Source organism: Syzygium oleosum, unplaced genomic scaffold (assembly GCF_021117445.2).
Source record: "Syzygium oleosum isolate NSW1041296 unplaced genomic scaffold, Sole_v2.1 Sole_v2.16, whole genome shotgun sequence".
NCBI lineage: Eukaryota > Viridiplantae > Streptophyta > Magnoliopsida > Myrtales > Myrtaceae > Syzygium > Syzygium oleosum.
In genome coordinates, this window is record NW_026607500.1 from 5911459 (window position 1) to 5930456 (window position 18998).

The 18998-nt window shown below is 39.8% G+C and overlaps 1 protein-coding gene and 1 long non-coding RNA gene across 7 annotated transcripts; both read right to left on the minus strand.

Annotated features, from left to right (window-relative positions):
- Positions 1-4695: 4695 nt before the first annotated feature.
- Positions 4696-5510, minus strand: LOC130140130 (uncharacterized). The gene is made up of 2 exons (XR_008818121.1): positions 5258-5510; positions 4696-5116 (listed from the first exon to the last, which is right to left on the minus strand). It is a non-coding gene; the product is annotated as an uncharacterized LOC130140130 (long non-coding RNA).
- A 6953-nt stretch (positions 5511-12463) lies between these two features.
- On the minus strand, positions 12464-17700 carry LOC115692984 (pentatricopeptide repeat-containing protein At4g31850, chloroplastic). 6 transcript variants are annotated; one of them, XM_056318816.1, is made up of 4 exons: positions 14330-17700; positions 14003-14175; positions 13641-13796; positions 12900-13435 (listed from the first exon to the last, which is right to left on the minus strand). In XM_056318816.1, exons 1-2 carry the CDS (start codon positions 17391-17393, stop codon positions 14129-14131), a joined length of 3111 nt encoding a protein of 1036 aa, XP_056174791.1. In that variant the 5' UTR covers positions 17394-17700; the 3' UTR covers positions 12900-13435; positions 13641-13796; positions 14003-14128. The 6 variants fall into 6 exon arrangements, with proteins under 6 accessions (XP_056174789.1, XP_056174791.1, XP_056174790.1 ...); XM_056318815.1 differs by having other exon boundaries at positions 14003-17496; positions 17600-17697; XM_056318814.1 differs by lacking the exon at positions 12900-13435 and adding an exon at positions 12464-12883 and having other exon boundaries at positions 14003-17698.
- Between the last annotated feature and the right edge of the window lie 1298 nt (positions 17701-18998).

Genomic DNA, 18998 nt, shown 5'->3' on the forward strand with positions numbered 1-18998 from the left:
AAGCTCTCTTCCATCATGGTAGCTCCTTACAACCCAAAAAAACCCTAAACGCATCCACAATCTCCACCTCTTTTGATTGAATCTCTTCCTACAATCTGTAGTGTTTTCATATCACCATCAATGTAGCTCTCCACAAGCCTTATTTAAGTTCATTCAAAACTCTAATTCCTTCCAAAAATCTTCGTACCCCCTCGTCCCCAGAAACACATTCTCGCTTTTCGCCAGTAACTCAATACATTTAATCATGTCCCCTCTGCTCAATTTCAATGACTAAAGCCCTAAAACACACACTCGCCTCCTTTCCCATAAACACGGTACAGTTATTCCCCTGAAAAACCTAAAACCCAACCCTCTTGCCTACACTACTCATTATGTTTCGATCTTCTTAAGCTATTGTTAGAGCAATACTACACTCCATCTCTTGCAGTGAGTAACTGTACATAGAAGCACCTGGAACCAGCGCACTCTTCAGGAAATATCATATGGCAGGAGTGGATGATACCGGCCTCCGCCTTGCGGCCCTCTGCAAAGGTTAGAAAATTTATGGTCAAATAGGAGGATCAAGGAAATAGATGATGTAATCTCAGAAGAAAATGTAATGGAAAGTAGATTAGCCCTAATCGGTCAATTATATCAAAACCCTAAGGTGAATATACAGGCATTTCATAACACAATGAAAAGAGTGTGGAGAGTGGAAAATGTAGATATCAATCTGCTCGCACCGGGCATGTTTGGTTTTCGTTTCTTCTCCGAAATGGATAGAGATATGGGCTTTGAACCTAGGCCCTTGGTCTTTTGCTAACCATCTCTTGCTATTAAAGCCTTGGGAGCATGATACCCCTGCTTGCTACATCTTTAACGCATGCACATTTTAGGTCCAAATTCATGGACTTCCTATTGAATGGATTTTGTAGGGGGTTGTAGCTATAGAAGCAGAAGAAATTGGATGTGTGTCAAAAGTTAAAATTGAAGCCAAAGGATACACATCTTACAAATGGGAAAGGCGAGAGTTACAATGGACATTTTGGTCCCCTACAATTTAGTTTGATTTTTAGCAACATAGGAAAAAATCTTTGGTTGGATTTTAGGTATGAGAGATAACCACATTTTTGTTATTCATGTGGCAAGTTGGGGCATTATGCCTAGTATTGTGGTGAGATACCTTACAAGGAAAATCTATTTGAAAAAGTAAATACAATGTCCTTTGGCTCATGGCTGAAGGCGGAAGCAAATGAATCAAGCCCTTTTTATGGAAAAACTACGAAGGAGCTGATGGAGGAAGATGTAATCCCTGAAACACCAGTAAGCTCGGGGCAAATAGTGGTATATGAAAGTAATCCTGCCATTAAAGCAAACCAGACTAGCAGTAGGTTTGTTGAGAAAGGAAAAGATGTGCTAATTGAAGATAAAAATTGAGATAAGGCTGTTATTTCAATCCCCAGTATGGCATCCTAAAGGCCTACAAACAATCTAACACCTCTAAGGTGGATAAGTTGAACAAGGGAACAGGCCTAATAGCTCAGACCAGTAAAAAAACAGAAAAGGTATTCGTCCAATGAAGAGAAATTACTAAATGAAAAATTATTTGAGGAGGCTGAGTTAATGGATACTCTATTCAGACAATGAAAGAAACTCAAATATGGGCTTTGGTGACCAGCCCGAATAAGCCACCGGGGTAAAAATGAAAGTATTATGTTGGCATTAGCATAACCCTAACAATCCAGGCATTAAGAGCCCTAGCGGCTCAAGAAAGGCCCAATTTGGTTCTACTAATGGAAACAAAAAATCAAGAACGTGTGGTATGTCGACTCAAAAGGAGTTTAAAGTTCCAATTCAATTATGTTTTGAGAACCCTTTAGGGACTGCAGGGGGATTAGCTGTAGTTTGGAACGACTTGGTGGACATCACAATGGAGTTAGCTTCTCAGGAAATGCTTAATATGAATTGGGAAGATATGGAAAGTAGAAACAGAATGCGAATTTCTCTTATCCATGCCCCAAGTATTTTCCAAGAGAGGCTGAAACTGTGATAAAATGAGACTAATTAGCATTATCGATGACCTACACTGGGTATGTTTAGGGGATTTGAATGAAGTTCTTTATCAATGTGAGAAAGTGAGAAATAGTATAGCTTAACATTATCGCATCAACGCATTTAGAGACTGCTTGAATGACTATTCACTGATGGACATTAACCGCAAGGGATGCTCCTTTACTTGGGCTAACAATAGGGAAGGGGTGAATTATATCAAAGATATTATGTAATTTGGAATGGAGGATCCTATTTCCTAAAGCCGAAGCTTATGCTTTACCGGCCATTGGATTTGACCATAGCCCTCTGTTATTGTCCCGTACAACAAACTCAGAAAAGAGGAAAAAGGAGTTTCGATTTGAAGATTTCTGGACAAAGGATGTTGAATGTAAAGAAGTGGTGAAAGGGGCATGGCAATCATCTTTGTTGGCTAAAAAAAAGTTTAAAAGAAAAACTACAAGCAGTGACTAAGACTTTGATATACTGGAGCAAGAGAAAGTTTCCAAACAATTCTCGCTGCATCAATGTTTTAAAGCTGGAGTTACAGAATTTAATAAATGAAATGAACTTACCGCAAGACAGCCGGAGGATTAAGAGTATAAAGGAGGAGATTGAGAAACTCTGAAGGAGAGAAGAGATGTTTTGGGATTTGAGATCGAGAATTAAATGGTTGAAATGAGGGGATAAAAATACAAAATATTCCCATGCCACTGCAATCTAGATGAGGCAACAAAATAGAATCTCGATGCTAAAATCCATAGATGATGGCTGGATAAGGGATAGGCAGCAACTAAAGAATGTGACAGTATCATTTTTCTGTGATTTATATACCACACTTGGACCTAGAAATTGCCATCTTGTTCTGAATTTGTGCTCGAGAAAAGTAAGTAAAGTAATGAATGACTCCTTGGTGGTGAAACTAGCCATGGAAGAAGTACATGCTGCTGTATTCCAACAAGGAGCAAATAAGCCCTTGGCTCATATGGATTGAATGGAATTTTCTACCAATACCATTGGAATGTAATTAAGAAAGACATTTTCGAGGCTATAAATGGGTTTTTTATGTTGGGTGTCCTGGAACTAGCTTTGAACAAAACTCATATAACCATGGTGCCAAACATACCCAATCCGAAAAGAATTAAACAATTTTGCCCTATCAGCCTTTGCAATTTTGCATATAAAATAATTCGAAGATAATGGCAAACAGGCTTAAAACTTGGCTGCCAAAGCTATTCTTGGGGGAACAAAGCGCTTTTGTGAGTAGGAGACATATTCAAGACAATATCTTTATTGTACAAGAGGTGGTGCACCAACAAAGAGTAAGAGAACGGAAGGAAAAGTTTCAGGCTGTACTGAAACTGGATATGCAAAAAGCCTATGATAGGATGGAATGGGATTTTTTGGAACCATGTATGTTGAAAATGGATTTTCGTGAAAGATGGGTTAGCCAGATTATTCAATGCGTTACTTAGGTATTTTAGAGTGAAGTTCAATGGAGAACCCCTCTCTTATTTTAACCCTACTAGTGGAATCAAGCAAGGGGACCCTCTATCAGCCTATCTCTTCATCTTTGTATTAAACTGTTTATTTTCTCTGATAGAAAATGTTGTTTTAAATGGAAGTATAAGAGGAATCAAGCTAAACAGATTTTGTCCAACCTTATCCCACTTATTATTTGTAGATGTTTCCATCTTTTTCCTAGATGGAACCATTCAGGAGTGTCAAAATGTTTCGGATGTTCTTAATCAGTATTGCTATGCCTTAGGACAAACCATAAACCTAAATAAATCAGGTATTTACTTCAGTAAGGGGTGCCCCCAAGTGTTAAAGAACAATATGGCAGGGACACTGAGGATACCGGAGCTGGGTCATATTGGGAAATACCTTGGCATTCCCTCTGATTGGGGAGCATCGAAAAAACAGATGTTCGCATGGATATTGGGGAGAGTAAATATAAAGGTGGAAGGATGGAAGGAACAAATAATGTCTAAAGCGGGTAAGGAGATTTTATTGAAAATTGTGGTTCGAGTTTTACTCCATTTTGCCATGTTAGTGTTTAAAATTCCAATGTTGGTGTGTAAAGCAATTGAGCGAAGAATAGCTCGTTTATGGTGGAAAAACAATGCAACAAAAACTAGACTGCATTGGAAAAGATGGGAAATCATGAAGACTAGAAGGACAAGGGAGTTATGGGTTTCAGGGATTTAATTACTATCAACAAAGCCCTCCTGGGTAAACAAGTGTGGCGAATGGTAAAAGATCAAGATGCATTATGCAGTAAGCTTCTAAAAGAAATCTATTTTAACAGGATAGACTTTTGGCATACTGTGAAAGGTTCCAAGCCTTCAAGGGATTGGCAAAGTCTACTCATGGGAAGGGATGCAATATCAAACTCGGTAATGTAGTCTATAGGAAATGGAGAAAGGGTCAACATAAGAACTGACAAGTGGCTGAAAAGGGGTCTAATTGGGGATCCAGCAAATAGGAATGACCCACATAAGGTATCTGAGTTGATGTTTTTTGAAGAGAAACAATGGATTGAACGGCTCCTAAACAATTTGTTTGACGAAAAGATTACTCAGGAAATCCTTGCTATCCCTATTAAGCATCAGCACACAATGAATGAGCTTGTATGGACGAGTACTAAATGTGGCAGCTATACAGTTAAAAATGACTATAAAACACTTCGGCAAGAAATGGCAGACAAGTCACAACAACAACAGCCATCTTCCTCTTTCCATACTCCAAAAGCTCTATGGAATGCCATTTGGAATATGCAGACAAGAACAAAAGCGAAAATTTTTCTATGGAGTATTTGCCAAAATGCAATCCCATCTAAGGAAAACTTGTGGAAGAAAAACATAGTACCTGATCCTATCTGTAGCTTGTGTCAAAGCGAAGTGGAAACAGTTGAACATATTTTTCTACTATGCCCCTGGACAGAACGTGTTTGGTCACACCCATCTCTAAAAATCCAATCTTTAACATAGAGAGTGACTCGATTTGAGGTGTGGTTAATGAATTTCACAGGTAACACGCCTAACAAACCTCCTCTGGCAGCTATGGCAACTGTCATGTGGCAAATCTGGAAGACCCGAAATGGTCGGATTTTTAGAGGCACCATTCCAAATGCAATAAATACAGTGGAGTTAGCTCGAATCTTGCAACTAAACACCCAAAAATGGAGCTTTGAAGGTACGAAGGAACAAAATAAAAGGAAATTTACCTCTCCCCAGATCTGGGTAGCCCTGGCGGAAGGTATTTTGAAGATAAATGTCAACGTGTCTCTCGATGAAAGGTCGACCGAAAGAGCAATTGCTTGCATCTGCTGGGACCATACAAGATGTATTGTCGACGGCCTCGCACAGTCCGTCCGAGCGTCTTCTCCGACAATGGCCGAAGCCCTAGCCCTCTTGGAAGCTCTCTTTTGTCAAGTGAAACAGGTACAAAGAAGTCCTCGTTGAATCAGATAGGTTAGATCTTATAAGTATTCACCACATGGCAGATCAGCGCAACTGGGAAGTGGGAAGCGAGAGCACTGATTACCGAATGCTCCACTCGCTTATCCTATTTACCTTACGTGGGCCTCGTCTTTTGTCGAAGAAGTGCCAATGTTGTGGCAAACTGGGTTGCGCGTGCCCATAGAAGAATAGAACTTCCAGATAGTCATGGCCACGGGCCGGTTTCGGCCCGGAACCGGACCGGAACCTGCCCGGTCAAATCCGGGCCCGGCCCGTTGACCGTGCCCCGCGGTTTGGAACCGGAACCGGCCCGTGCCCTACGGGCCCGGTTCCGGTTCCAGAAATTTTTTAACCGGCCTGGAACCGCGGTTCGGGTGATTCAAAAAAAAAAAAAAAAGCACAACCTGCAGGTGCGAGCCATCTTTGCCGCTGCTGCGACCCGTTGCCAGGGCAGCCCCTGGCAACGGGCAAAATTTTTTTAAAAAAAAACCCCCCCGCAGCAGGACCTGCACGTCTGCATGCCCTGCTGCGGGCAGCGGGCTTGCGCCTTGCGGCCCGTTGCCAACGCCCAAATGGGCAAAAATTTATAAAAAAAAAAAGAAGATAACCGTTGCAAAATTGCAACAGTTATCTTTTCTTTTTTTTAATCCTAAATTTTCTTCTCATTTTTTTCTTATAAATTCTCTCAAATTCTCTCAATACTCACAATTCTCTCAAATTCTCTTCTCTCAAGTTTCAAATTTTCTCAATACTCGAAATTCTCTCAAATTCTCTTAAATTCTCTCAATTTTCTCAATCCACGCAATTCTTTCTTAATTCTCCCAATTAATCCGCTCAATTCTCTCAATCCACTCAAAAAATGGCAAGTGGAAGTCGAGTGTCAACTGGCAAAGGTAAGAATATCATGACGGAATCCCATTATTCTTTTGATCCTCGTGAATATGCAGATTTTCAAGATGATGAAATCAACATTTTTCCCGATGTGGAACGCGTCCCGACGCAAGAAAGTTTTCATCCTCCTGCCAAAATATCTACAACAAAGGAAGCGGAACGGGAATTTACATCTGACATTTGGAATCACTTCACGAAAATGGAAAGGTTTGATATTGGTCAAAAAAGGTATGATATAATTTGTAAATATTGTGGGAAAATATATAAATATATAGGTGGACAAGGATATGGAACATTTAAACGACATCTTAGGAGCAAACATCCAACCGAAACGGGAATCGATATCGGGCAATAACAAATTTCCGGGTACGTCAATCCTAACACTTCCCCTTTATTTCGTTTTAATGAAAAAACTTATAAGGAAGAATTAGGCAAATTTATTTCTGTTGAGCATTTACCATTTAATTTTGGAGAAAGATTTGGTTTTAATGAATTTGTACAAAAAGCATGTGCTCCACAAGCAAAACGTGTTCCTAGAAATTCAACTAAACGAGTAATTAAAGATCTTTACAAAAATGGAAAAAAAGATTTACAAAAAATTTTTATGCAATTTAATGGATGCGTGCATATAGGTAGTGATATTTGGAGTGATCATTGGCAAAATCATTCTTACATGGGCATAACATGTCATTGGATAGATGACGAGTGGAGTATTCAAAAAAGACTTATTGCATTTAGAGTTTTCAATGATAAGCATACGGCAAATAATATTTATAGAATAATTAGGCAAATTTTAGAAGAATATTATTTGCTTAACAAAATTTTTTCAATTGGTTTTGATAATGCCGCAGCAAATACCGCTTCAATTGCCAATTTAGAAAATATTTGTAAACCCGCTTTTGGCGGAAAATTTTTTCACGTTAGATGTGCTTGTCATGTTTTAAATTTATGTGTATAAGATGGTTTGAACACTCTTGATATTTTTCTTCAACCAATAAAAACGGCGATTCAATTTTTATGGAAACATCCCCAAAAAATAAAAGAATGGGGTAGATTTTGTAGAGAAAATGGCAAAAAGCCAAAAAGATTTCCAAGAGATGTTCCAACTCGTTGGAATTCTACTTTCCACTTGCTTAGTGAATCTTTAGCATATAAAGATTTATTATGTGCATTCATTTCTAATAATATACCTCAGATTAATTTATACCCACAAGAGTGGGATATTTGCCAAAAAAATTTAGATGTTTTAAAGGTTTTTAATGATGCAACTTATACTTTGTCCGGTGTTTATTATCCTACTACACATTTATTTTTAGTAGAGTGTACTAATATTGTCGGAATTTTTTATGAATATGAAAATGATGTTGAATTACAACATACTATAGTTACAATGAAAATGAAGTGGCTACATTATTATAGCGAAATTCCCATTATTTATTTAGTTGCTTGTGTTTTTTATCCGCGTTGCAAATTGGATGGCTTAAATGATTTTTTGCGTACGTATTATCAATGTTTACATTATGATGCGATAAATGTTACAACCATAGTACGTGAGGTTAAAAACGTAGTAATAGAAATATATAATGAATTTTATACTAAATATAATTTAGGTGATATTGGATTTTCTCAATCTACAGAGATACAAAATGACAGTACAGGTAAAATTAGTAGAGGGTACCAACTTTTATTACATAGACAAAAAAAACAAAAGGGAGTAATAGGAAATATTTCTGAATTAGAGATTTATCTAACTGTTTCATTTGAGTTTACTGAATCCGAAAGTGGTACAGATTTTTTAATTTTGGATTGGTGGAAGAGGCACGCAAGCCAATACCCAATCCTTTCTCTTATTGCAAAACAGATTTTTTCAACGCCTTGTTCCACAGTTGCGGTCGAACAAGCATTCAGTGCCGGAGGTAATATTTTGGACGAACATCGTTCAAGATTAGCTTCAGAATCAGTGGAGATTCAAGCTTGTGTTGCTGATTGGACGAAGGCTCAATACCGACAACAAGAGATAGATCGGAATAATGAATCTGAATTCTTTAACGACGGAGATACTACCGCTACCGGTACCGGTACTGGAACGGGTAGTGACTATTGAGGGTAAAAGGACTATTGGAGTTGGCAAATATTTCGGAAACCCTTGTTTCTCATACCGGGTACGCCCACGTGAGCTTAGGAAAACCGAAGTATAATCCGACGACATGTGACCTCTGGTCCCCTACGCACGGAATGCTTAGGTTTTGGGATCATTTTAGGGCATATATATATTGTGCTCCTTTTTTTTTTATAGATCGTTGTAACGAATTGTAATGTGCTTAATGATAATTTATTAAGTTCAAACCATCTCTTTCTCTCTTGTCTTTTTGTCCCTAAATTTGATTACGATTTACATTTTAATTACAATTTATATTGAATAATATTCCGTCACCGGAACAGTAATTTTTTAATTTTTTTATTATTTTCTTTTCTGTTTTTCCTTTTCTGTTTTTTTTCTTTTCCTTTTCCTTTTCTTTTTTTTTTTTTTCTTTTCTTCCTCCGCCGGCCATAGCCGGGGCCGGCGGAGGTCGCCGGCCTCAGGCGAGGCCGCCCTCGCCTGGGCTGGGCGAGGCCGGCCTCGCCAGATCAGGCGAGGGCTCGACCTCGCCGGCAACTGGCGAGGCCGAGCCTCACCAGATCTGGCGAGGGTTCGACCTCGCCGGCATCGGGCGAGGCCGGCCTCGCCAGTTGCAGGCGAGGTCGGCCTCGCCTGACGCCGGCGAGGTCGAGCCTCGCCAGATCTGGCGAAGGTTCGACCTCGCCGGCCTCAGGGGAGGCCGGCCTCGCCAGTTGCCGGCGAGGTCGAGCCTCGCCAGATCTGGCGAGGATTCGACCTCGCCGGCCTCACCAGTTGCCGGCGAGGGCGGCGACCTCCGCCTGCCCCGGCTATGGCCGGCGGAGGAAGAAAAGAAAAAAAAAAGAAAACGAAAAGAAAAAGAAAAAAAACAGAAAAGAAAAATTATGAACCGGCCCGGAACCGGTTCCGAACCGACCGGTTCCGAACCTGAACCGGAACCGGAACCCGCCCGGAACCGGCCGGTTCATACTTGGCCACGAACCGGAACCGCCGGTTCAGAATCGGAAACGGTCGGTTCCGAACCGTGGCCATGATTACTTCCAGATAATTGGCTTATTTCCCCACCCCAGGCCCTTTGGGCTCTCTTTTGTAATCATGCCCTTGCTTTGGGCTCTGCTGGCTAAGCCCAACTTTATGAGATAAATAAAAGTATCTTTCAGACCAAAAAAAAAAAAGACTATTAAGCCATTAAATGTTGTGTTTAATGTTTGTGCTGGAATAGTAACTGGAAAATGGTAATGTGGCATTGGAACATGACACTGGCTTCAATTCTTTTCTGAATAAATGTTAGGCATGACTTTACTTAAGGAATGTTGTATATGTTTGATTATGTTGTTCTAAGCCTCATGAATTAGATCGATAATAGAACCTTTGGCCAAGTGGGAGAATGATGGACTTGACAAGATCCAATCCAATTATGTGATCTATTAGATCTATTATTTAACATTTGACATGGGCCCAATTTAATTAAATGTATTATGGGCCATATATTTATGACATCCAATTAGGCATGTAGAACCCATATCTCAAACCTTGATGGACGGTTAAGATTTTGCAGCTCTAGGGTTGATCCCATTACTCCCTCTATATAAGGTCTCTCTTTGGTGGAGAATGTTGGCATCCAATTATCATGATTCCTCTATTTTCTATAAAATTGTTGAGAGAAAAATACACCCATCACAACCATTATAGAAGAAAGTGGTGAAGATTTATACCTACAGGAAGATATCATCTCACTCATTGGATCAATAATGGCTTCTTTTGATTCGGATATGCTATATTTATTAATTTGATCTCATGTTCATGTGATTGAAAGATTCTATTATTCTAACACCATAACTTAATAGATAGGCATTGGCGTTCAAGACAAAAGGGGGAGCAGCCTAGCCAATTGGACAGCTAAATCCATCACACATTATGCAAGCAAGATTACTGTTTAGTAAAAATGGTTGCAATCATAAATGGTATATCATATTAAGAGCACGTAAAGATATACCAAATTAACCTTGTGATGATACATCTCTTAAGGCTAGGGTCTAAAATATCTTAAAAATGAATTTCGATGAAACATGCACATTCATATTTTGTTCCATTGCACCATTGCGACCTACTGAATAAGGGTGTGCAAAGGAACCGGAAACCACCCGGACTGCCCGAAACCGGATCGGACTGGATCAGAACCGGCGGTTCCCATGGGGATCGATCAGGTTCCCTGTTCTAATTTGTTTAACTAAGTGTTCTTCTTGTCTCACTCTCATTTTGTCTGAGTTTTCTCTCTATCTCTCATTTATGATCTCGACTCTTAAGCTCATCGTCCATCGACTCATGGCATAGACTCTCGAATTCCATCAACTCATAGCAGCGTCTTCGGCCGTTCATCGCCTCCCTCTCTCGATCTTGATCATCTCCATTTGCGTAAAACTTGGTGGGACCGATTCCATTGACCCACCTGGGAACCGGACCGGACCGGCAGTCTAGTTCTCGAGTGGATCCATAGAACCAACGGACAGTTTCTGGTTTTAATTTTTCGGAACCTGTCCTTAGTGGGCGATTCCCGGTTCCATGGTGAGAACCGCCTACCCGGACTATACTTACCCCTACTGCTAACAGGTACTTCAGGATTGACAAGATCATGTTCGTTCGAAGTTTAATCGTTTAGTACTGTCGATTCTAACAACTATCTTTTTGTCCCAAGCCTGCTATGGCATGGATCTTCTCATCGTCAAGGGGTAGGATAGTATTCTCTTCTCATAAAAATAATAAATAGAAGATATAAAAATAACAAAGGAAAAAGTATTTTTACTGTCTCATTAGCACAATTCAAGAAGTTCAGATTCTTTGGAAAATTTGAGTTATGCCTTACACTTATTCATACGCCAAATTGTGCCAACAGCTTTCAACCAAGTTTGAACATTGAATGACACTATGAGAATGCTCTGCTTGGTACTCAATACTGAGTGATTTTCCTATTTGTGGAAATTTCATTTTACCAGTATAACCGCAATTTCTGGAAATTCCCAAAAAAAAAAAAAAGAAAAGGAAAAATAGCAACTGTGTTAGAAAATTGCAAAAATTCAATGAAATTTAGAATCCAACATGATGTATCCAATGGTGAAACCGCGTCAAAGTCCAATGGAGTGAACGGTACAAGCCATTAGAAGCTATCGCACTCTACAAATCATGACAAAACCCAGATTTTAATGACAAACCTTTCTTTTATGAACATTGACTCGATTCGAACAAGCTTTTCTTTACCTAACAGAAAAAGAAAACCAAGGGGATTCCTCCCTTTGAAAAGAAAAGGATTCTTCTCTAAAATATTGAATATTACTTCTTATCAAAAGAGAAAAAAGCTTAGTCAAGAGCTATCGTAATTTTCCAACTTCAATTGAACGTTGAAAGCTTCCAAGTGACTTTTGCAACGTTTCACGGTACCCAATTCATTGACTTGGTTCTCCTACTAAATGCGACAAAATCAGGTGATCGCGGTGTCTAAGGAAAGATAGCGCAAACCATTACAACCATGCGACAAGTTTAGATTGTAAACATTACTCGAACAGATCCAAAATCAGCAGGGAAAATGCCTGTTCATCAGCTCGAACATATAATCTAGAGGGTCAATTCCCTTGGACTGTTCATCAGATTCGTGCATTGACAGATCGCAGAGTTTCGTCTTGGTGAGAAGATTTGTTCCATGTGCTCGGTAATGGTGAAATCGCTGAGAATTTGCAGGCTTGGAGAGAACGGAAAGGTACTTCGACTACTGAATTTGAAACTTTTAATGCTCGAAACTTGAAAGAAAATGGTAATGAATACTTCGCAGAGCATCGATAGAACAGAATAGAGTTTCGGCCGAGGAAGGGGGTCATGCTTATGTAATGGAGAAAAACTTGAGGTGATATAGATTGGGTTCAATTGGCCAGTGGGTCGTCAAGTTTTGAAAAGCTCCAACAACGAAATCTGGTACAAATTTAAGTTTGATAAAGGAAAAACCACAATCCATCTTTTGTACGAGTGAAGATGAAAGAGGGTAGACGAGAGAACACTTACAGAGCCCTAGTTACAAATGAAATAGAATTTGCAAAACCAGTCTACTCATCTTTCTGCAACAGAGCCCATTTCGGAATCATCTCCGCATGTTGGACGTAAGTCAATCCGACAGGCCGAACTCAGATCGATCAGGCAAAGCTTTCTGAGTTATGATGAGCACCTCACTTCAATTCAATGGAACGGAACTCAACCGGTCCTCACTCAACTGTAGGTGGTCAAGTACAAAACCGATCTGAAAGCTTTGAACAGAACGCAAAAGTTATAGGAGCCACAGCTGCTCGAAATGCTCATGTACCATATTATTAAGCATGCGGTCCGATAGCATAGTTAACTGCATAATGGCATCATAGTCAGAAATATACATTTTATTATCATTATTATTGCTAAAAATTATAGAAATTAATAACACCAGATGCACCAAAAACAAAGTTACGCTCCTCTCCCCCATCATCAGTAAATCCCATATAGACACTTCCTCTGTAAGCTATCCTCCCAGCAAGGCAGGAGATAAATACTTTCTATTTGAAAATAATAATTCCTATGATACATTGGTAATTGCTGTACAAATGTAAATTACAAGGTGCCATCCCAAAGAACAGATCATCAAGAGTCAACCAGGTTAGATACCATCTAGAGAAGAGTTTGATCACATAATAACCAAAGCTCTTCCTAGATGCAGGGATCAATCAAGTGATTTAATTGGAGAACGGCTACAGAAGGAAAACATTTGATGCTGATAGAAGCTCCAAAAAAAAAATGCAGCCACCAAGAACTATGGTAAATGATTTGCTTTATGGACAAACTAGCCATCCAGGAAGTCCACAGTGATATCATCAACAACAGCAGTTTGCTCTCCATGTTCTGAGCTCCATTGCTGTTGATCCTGGGGTATGTAAAAAAGATTAATCACAACCCACACAAACACCGAAACGTACCTGGCCCATCATAGCGCACCATTCATGAATTTTATTTACACAGTATTTAATTGTAAGCAAACATATAGTCTGTCTTAGCTCCAATAGGTGACCTCAGTTAGTACATATTTATTTGAATGCTTGACTATTTATTGTCCTAGTAAAAATCCTTACCAGAGGCATGCCAAAATGCTTCAATGCATCCTGAGATACCAAACAATGTTTTGCAAAGTGGTAGAATCCGAACTCTAACTTCAGAGAAGCATCCTGTGCAAAATGGAAAGCATAAACAATAGCCATGTCCATCGGTCCAAATCTTTTCACGTTAACCTAAATTATCAACAATATTCATTCTGTAAGAATCCCCACAAGGGCTTTGAAAAATAATATATTTACCAAGATAAACAAGTTAAAGTGCACAAATGAAAATCTGCTCGATCAAGATATGAGAGCAATACACATTTTGCAAACAATTTAATGAAAATTGTCATGTACATAAGACAAAACATCACTAGAGGTTCAAGAAAGGAGAGTACCTAACTTGTCTTCATTATGGACATCACCATAAGGAGCAACAAATTATAAAGCAGGGTCAAAAGCCAATAGTGATTAATTAGGGAGCTGTGCAAATGTTCCTGGGTTAGGGCTGCAGCCACCAACCATCATCCTTTTGTAGACTGCATATGCAGAATCCGGTTTTCCTGACAAACTGTATCCCCGAATAAGAGCATTATACGTGAAGACATTTGGTTTAAGGCCATTAAGGTGTATTTCATCATACATTTTCCCAGCTTGTTCCACCATTCCAGCAATCCCTAGATTGAGTATCAAGGAGTTGTAAGTGTAGAGGTCGGGACGTATACCTTTATTGTGCATCTCTTCAAACAAAGAGAGAGATTCATCTATTCTACGCGATCTGCCAAGTCCATCAATTATAAGATTATATGCAACCAAGTCAGGATCAAGGCCAGTTAGTTTCAGCTCATTAAAGTAGTGCAGAGCATCATCCACTCTGCCCACCATACAGAGGCAATCCACAATAATGGTGTATGACCGCAAATCAGGTCTTATTCCCTTCTTGATCATACTTCTAAATAGAAGAGATGCATTCTCCACATCTCCCATCTTCCCATACCCGTTAATCAGTATGTTGTATATCGCACAATTAGGCCAGCAGCCGTAGTCCCCCATCTCTTCAAAGATCTTCTTCGCTTCCTCCAGTCTTCCTGACTTCAAGAGTCCATCTATGAGAGGGCCATATGTACAAGGAGTGGGTCTAAAATCTCCACTTACCAGATGGTAGTACAAATCCACGGCTCTATCCAAGTCATTTGACTTCACAAGACTGGAGATGATTATATTGTGAGTCACGGTGTTAGGCTTGCAGCCCTTCCGGTGCATCTCCTCATACAATAAAAAAAGTTCACTACATTTCCGAGACTTTCCAAGGCTGTCGAGTAGAAGGTTGTATGTAAAAATATCTGGTGCGCAACCTGCAGTCTTCATATCATTGAAAACATCCCATGCCTTTTCCATCCGATGGATGTCAAGAAGCCCATTAATCAAAGAATTATATGTTTCTACTGTTGAAATAACCCCCAGGTCTTTGGTAAAATTTTCAAACGTGGCATATGCATGAAGGGCTTTCTTATGCTTACATAACATTCTGACCAGTGGTATCAACACAGAGTCATCTCGGCATATCCTGTTACACACCAACTCTTCAGCAAATACAACTGCTTTGGATATGCCTGCTTCACTCAAAACACCAGACATTAAATCTTGCCAAAAGGCCCCATCAACACAGACCATGTCCTGATTGACAAAATTGTCAGCAATCTTAACAGCATCCTTAACCCTACCATCTTTCACAATGCCAGGAAGGAGGGTGCATATAGTTACATGGTCAGGATAGAGTGATTTCTTCATCTGAAAAAAGAACCAGAATGCACGATGGACACTGTTAATCTTAATTAAACCAGAGATGATAGTGTTGTAAGTCAAAGCATCAGGATAACATCCCACCTCTGCCATTTTGTACATCATATTAATGGCCAAATCCACCTCATCGTTCTTGCAAAGGCAATCAAACAGTGTGTTAAAAGTTATTGTGTTTGGTGGGCACCCCTTCCTGGTCATACTCTCAAAAAGTTTAAGGACCTTCTGCACTTGACCATCTTTCCCCAACCCAGCAAGCAATGTGTTGTATGTCACAGTGGTAGGGACTAGCTTCATGACGGTTATCTTATGAAACATTTTCCATGCCTCGTCTCGCCGACCGTCCTTGTAAAGTGCATCAATTAAACAGTTGATGTTGACCACATCTGGGTCACAACCACTCTCAATCATCTCAGATAGCAACTTAATGGCTTCATCCACTTGCCCCGCCTTAATATAGCACTTCATCATCATGTTATAGGTTATAGAATCTGGGGCAAGTCCACTATTTCTGAGACCATAAAAGATTTCTTTTGCTTCACCAATTTTTCCAACTTCTGCAAGACTATATAAAGACACATTAATCGCAACAAGATTGGGAATGATGCCCCTTTCTTTCATATTATCAAATGTCTCGAGAGCACTTCTAGAATCTCCTACTTTTCCGTAGTAGTCAATGAAGAGGATGTATGTATAAGCAGTTGGCTTTACACCCAAAGACTCCATACTGCCAAATATTCCTAACGCATCATTCAGTCTATTTACACTGAGGAGGCCACATATCAATGTGTTATATGTATGCAGATTAGGCAAGATTCTTTGCTTCTTCATGACATCCAAAGTGGCAAATGCTTCATCCACATTGCCAGCTTTACAAAATGCATTAACAAGAATTGTATAAGTAACAACATCAGGATCATGACCATCATCTTCCATTTCATTCCAGAATTGCCTCACTGATTCTAAGTCACCCCGGTCACTAAATTTGTCTAGCAAAGTAATATAAGCTACTCTATCAGGCTTCTGGCTGCTATTTTTCATTTTGAAGAATAACTCTTTGGCATCATTGAGTTTTCCTGCATTACATAGAGCATCAATAAGCACAGTGTAAGTAACCACATCAGGCCCACATCCCTCGCTGTCCATTCGCTTCAGTATTTCACGTGCCTCGTCTATTTTACCAGCCCTTCCCAATACTCTGATGCATATAGTAAAGGTGTATATGTTTGGCTTCAGTCCCAAATTTTCCATCTCCTTCAAAAGACTCATCACCATTTCAGTGTTCCTTCTCTTTCCCAGAGCTACCATGATTGCCGAATAAGTCTTCATGCTAGGCTTCAGCCCTTCGGAAACCATCCTTCGATACACCTCCAAAGCTTCATTACAAAAACCAGACCGAAGCAGCAGGTATATCAAGCCATTATATGAATACGCATTCAAAACAAAACCAGCTTTTCTCATCTTTTCAAGCGCAAATGGCGCTTGCCGAATGCCACCTTTTACATGCAAACTCTTAAAGATAATCAAGTAAGTGCTCAAATTCCGGTTGATTATTCGCATTTGCATCATATCGAACACAACCACCATCTCTTCCACTTTCCTGTGCACCCTGAGGATTTCGAGCATGCAATTGCAAGTTTCAGTGGTATGAACGACCTGGCCGGGCGAGTCGGCGACCGAATTGAAGTATGCAAAAGCCTGTTCGGGGCTCGAACTCATCTTCAGAACATCAAGAACTTCTTCAGGACACAAGGACCCTCTTCGCCGCACCTTCGGAAAAACCCCGTCTTTCGAACAATTAACCACAAACAAACGGAACCCAGCTCGTTTTATACCGTTCCCATTCGACTTTCCAATAGACCAGCGTTTGGGAGCTTTCAAATCCCCAAATGTACTCCTCAATGGAAGTAAATTATAGTCGGACACAGCTGGGCCGAAACCAATACTCACACAACAAGAAGCAGAAGGGCAGATTGTCAAAACAGCCATGGGGTGAGAAGGAAGATAACAAGACCCGGTGGCTATGTACAGCAGACGATACCAGAGTCAAGGGGCGTTTCTGCGCGACCCAAGTTGGTCGAACCACCGCTCGCTACGAAAGAAAGCACCGCAAGAACGCACACAGTACGTGAAGCCACGACATTCCATTCAGGGAGAGGGAGAGAGAGAGAGAGAGAGAGAGAGAGAGAGCTTGCTTATCTGGTAATGGAGAAGGGTCATCAGAGAAGTCTCTCTTCTTTCGTCGTCCTCACCTCACGGGCTCGTCCATGAGAGATGAGAGAGATTAGGGGGGTGGTGGATATTTTTGGAGTTTGGATATAGAGGCTATTTCTTTCATCGAGTGCGTTTGGGACAACTCTAAGACAATGTGGAAAAATGATCATGAACAGGAATGTTTGATAAACATTTTGTAAAAAATACTTATTGCAAAGTAATTTTTATAGTGAAAAAAAATTAGATCGAAAGAAAGGCCGGGCAACGCCGATGTGTCGCGACCCTAGGGAACGGGCCGCCGCCGAGGTGACGCAATCCCATCGCCTATGTTGCGCGGCCCCAGATGGTGCAACTCCATATGGCTCGAGAATTTGCCCCAAGCTTTGAACATATGGAAATCAAATTTTTGCATCAAAGGCTCTTGAGATTGTGTTAACAAACACCAAATATTTGGCTCAAGGGTTTTTGGAGTAAGGGATTCCACATTAGAAATAAGAACCAAATTGGGTAGGGTTGTTTCCCGATTTGTGGAACCGAGAATTGATCCGGGCCGATTCTAGGGCCTGCCCATGAACTGGTAACTCCTTTTCTTTTCTCTTTTTTTTTTCCTTCTATTCCCTTGAAGTGGGAGTTTCCCAAAATTAAAAGAAAAATAAGAGCATTATATTCAATTTGTTTGTCAAATAAATGTTTACATGATCAAGGGTGCCACGCTAATTGATGATCGACTAGCCTTCTACTAGATTTTATAGTCATTACTTTATTACATGACATCGTATCAACATATATTAAATAATAAAAGAATATATATATGGACAAACAAAATTACGGAGAAATGTGTAGGGTTTGCTTCTATATATATGGAATTCATTACTGTCTTTAAATGAAGATTGAAATGTAAGTTAATAATATAAGGTTTGCTTCAAAATGTAAAAAAAAGTATATTTACAATTTATTTCAGGATAAAAAATATAAAAATTTATATGGTCAAGTTTTTGGGGTACCATTTAGAATCGTTTGGTTTGGTCCGGTTTCGGGGTTGAACCGGACCGATGGACACCCCTACGTTGGAGGTCGAAAGCTACTTGTAAAGAGTTGATATTACGAAAAATCTCAACTTGATACACATGTGAAAATTTTATCCCAAATTAATTTTTTGACTACTAAAAACATAAAAATGGTAGACCTGTGATAAATTTATTATAAACGAATTTTTTTATCATCAAAAACCCCAAATCGGTACACTTATGACAAATTTACCCTCCGTTAAATTGAATTAATATCACAAAAAATCACAAACTGGTAAATCTGCAACAAATAGAGAGGTAAAACCCTAAAATGGCACATCCGTCAACTGTCACTTGTCATTTAATTTAGCAA

What these genes read in the sequence shown, in the direction of transcription:
- LOC115692984 (XM_056318814.1), bottom strand. Translation starts at nt 17,393, where the DNA reads ATGGCTGTTTTGACAATCTGCCCTTCTGCTTCTTGTTGTGTGAGTATT.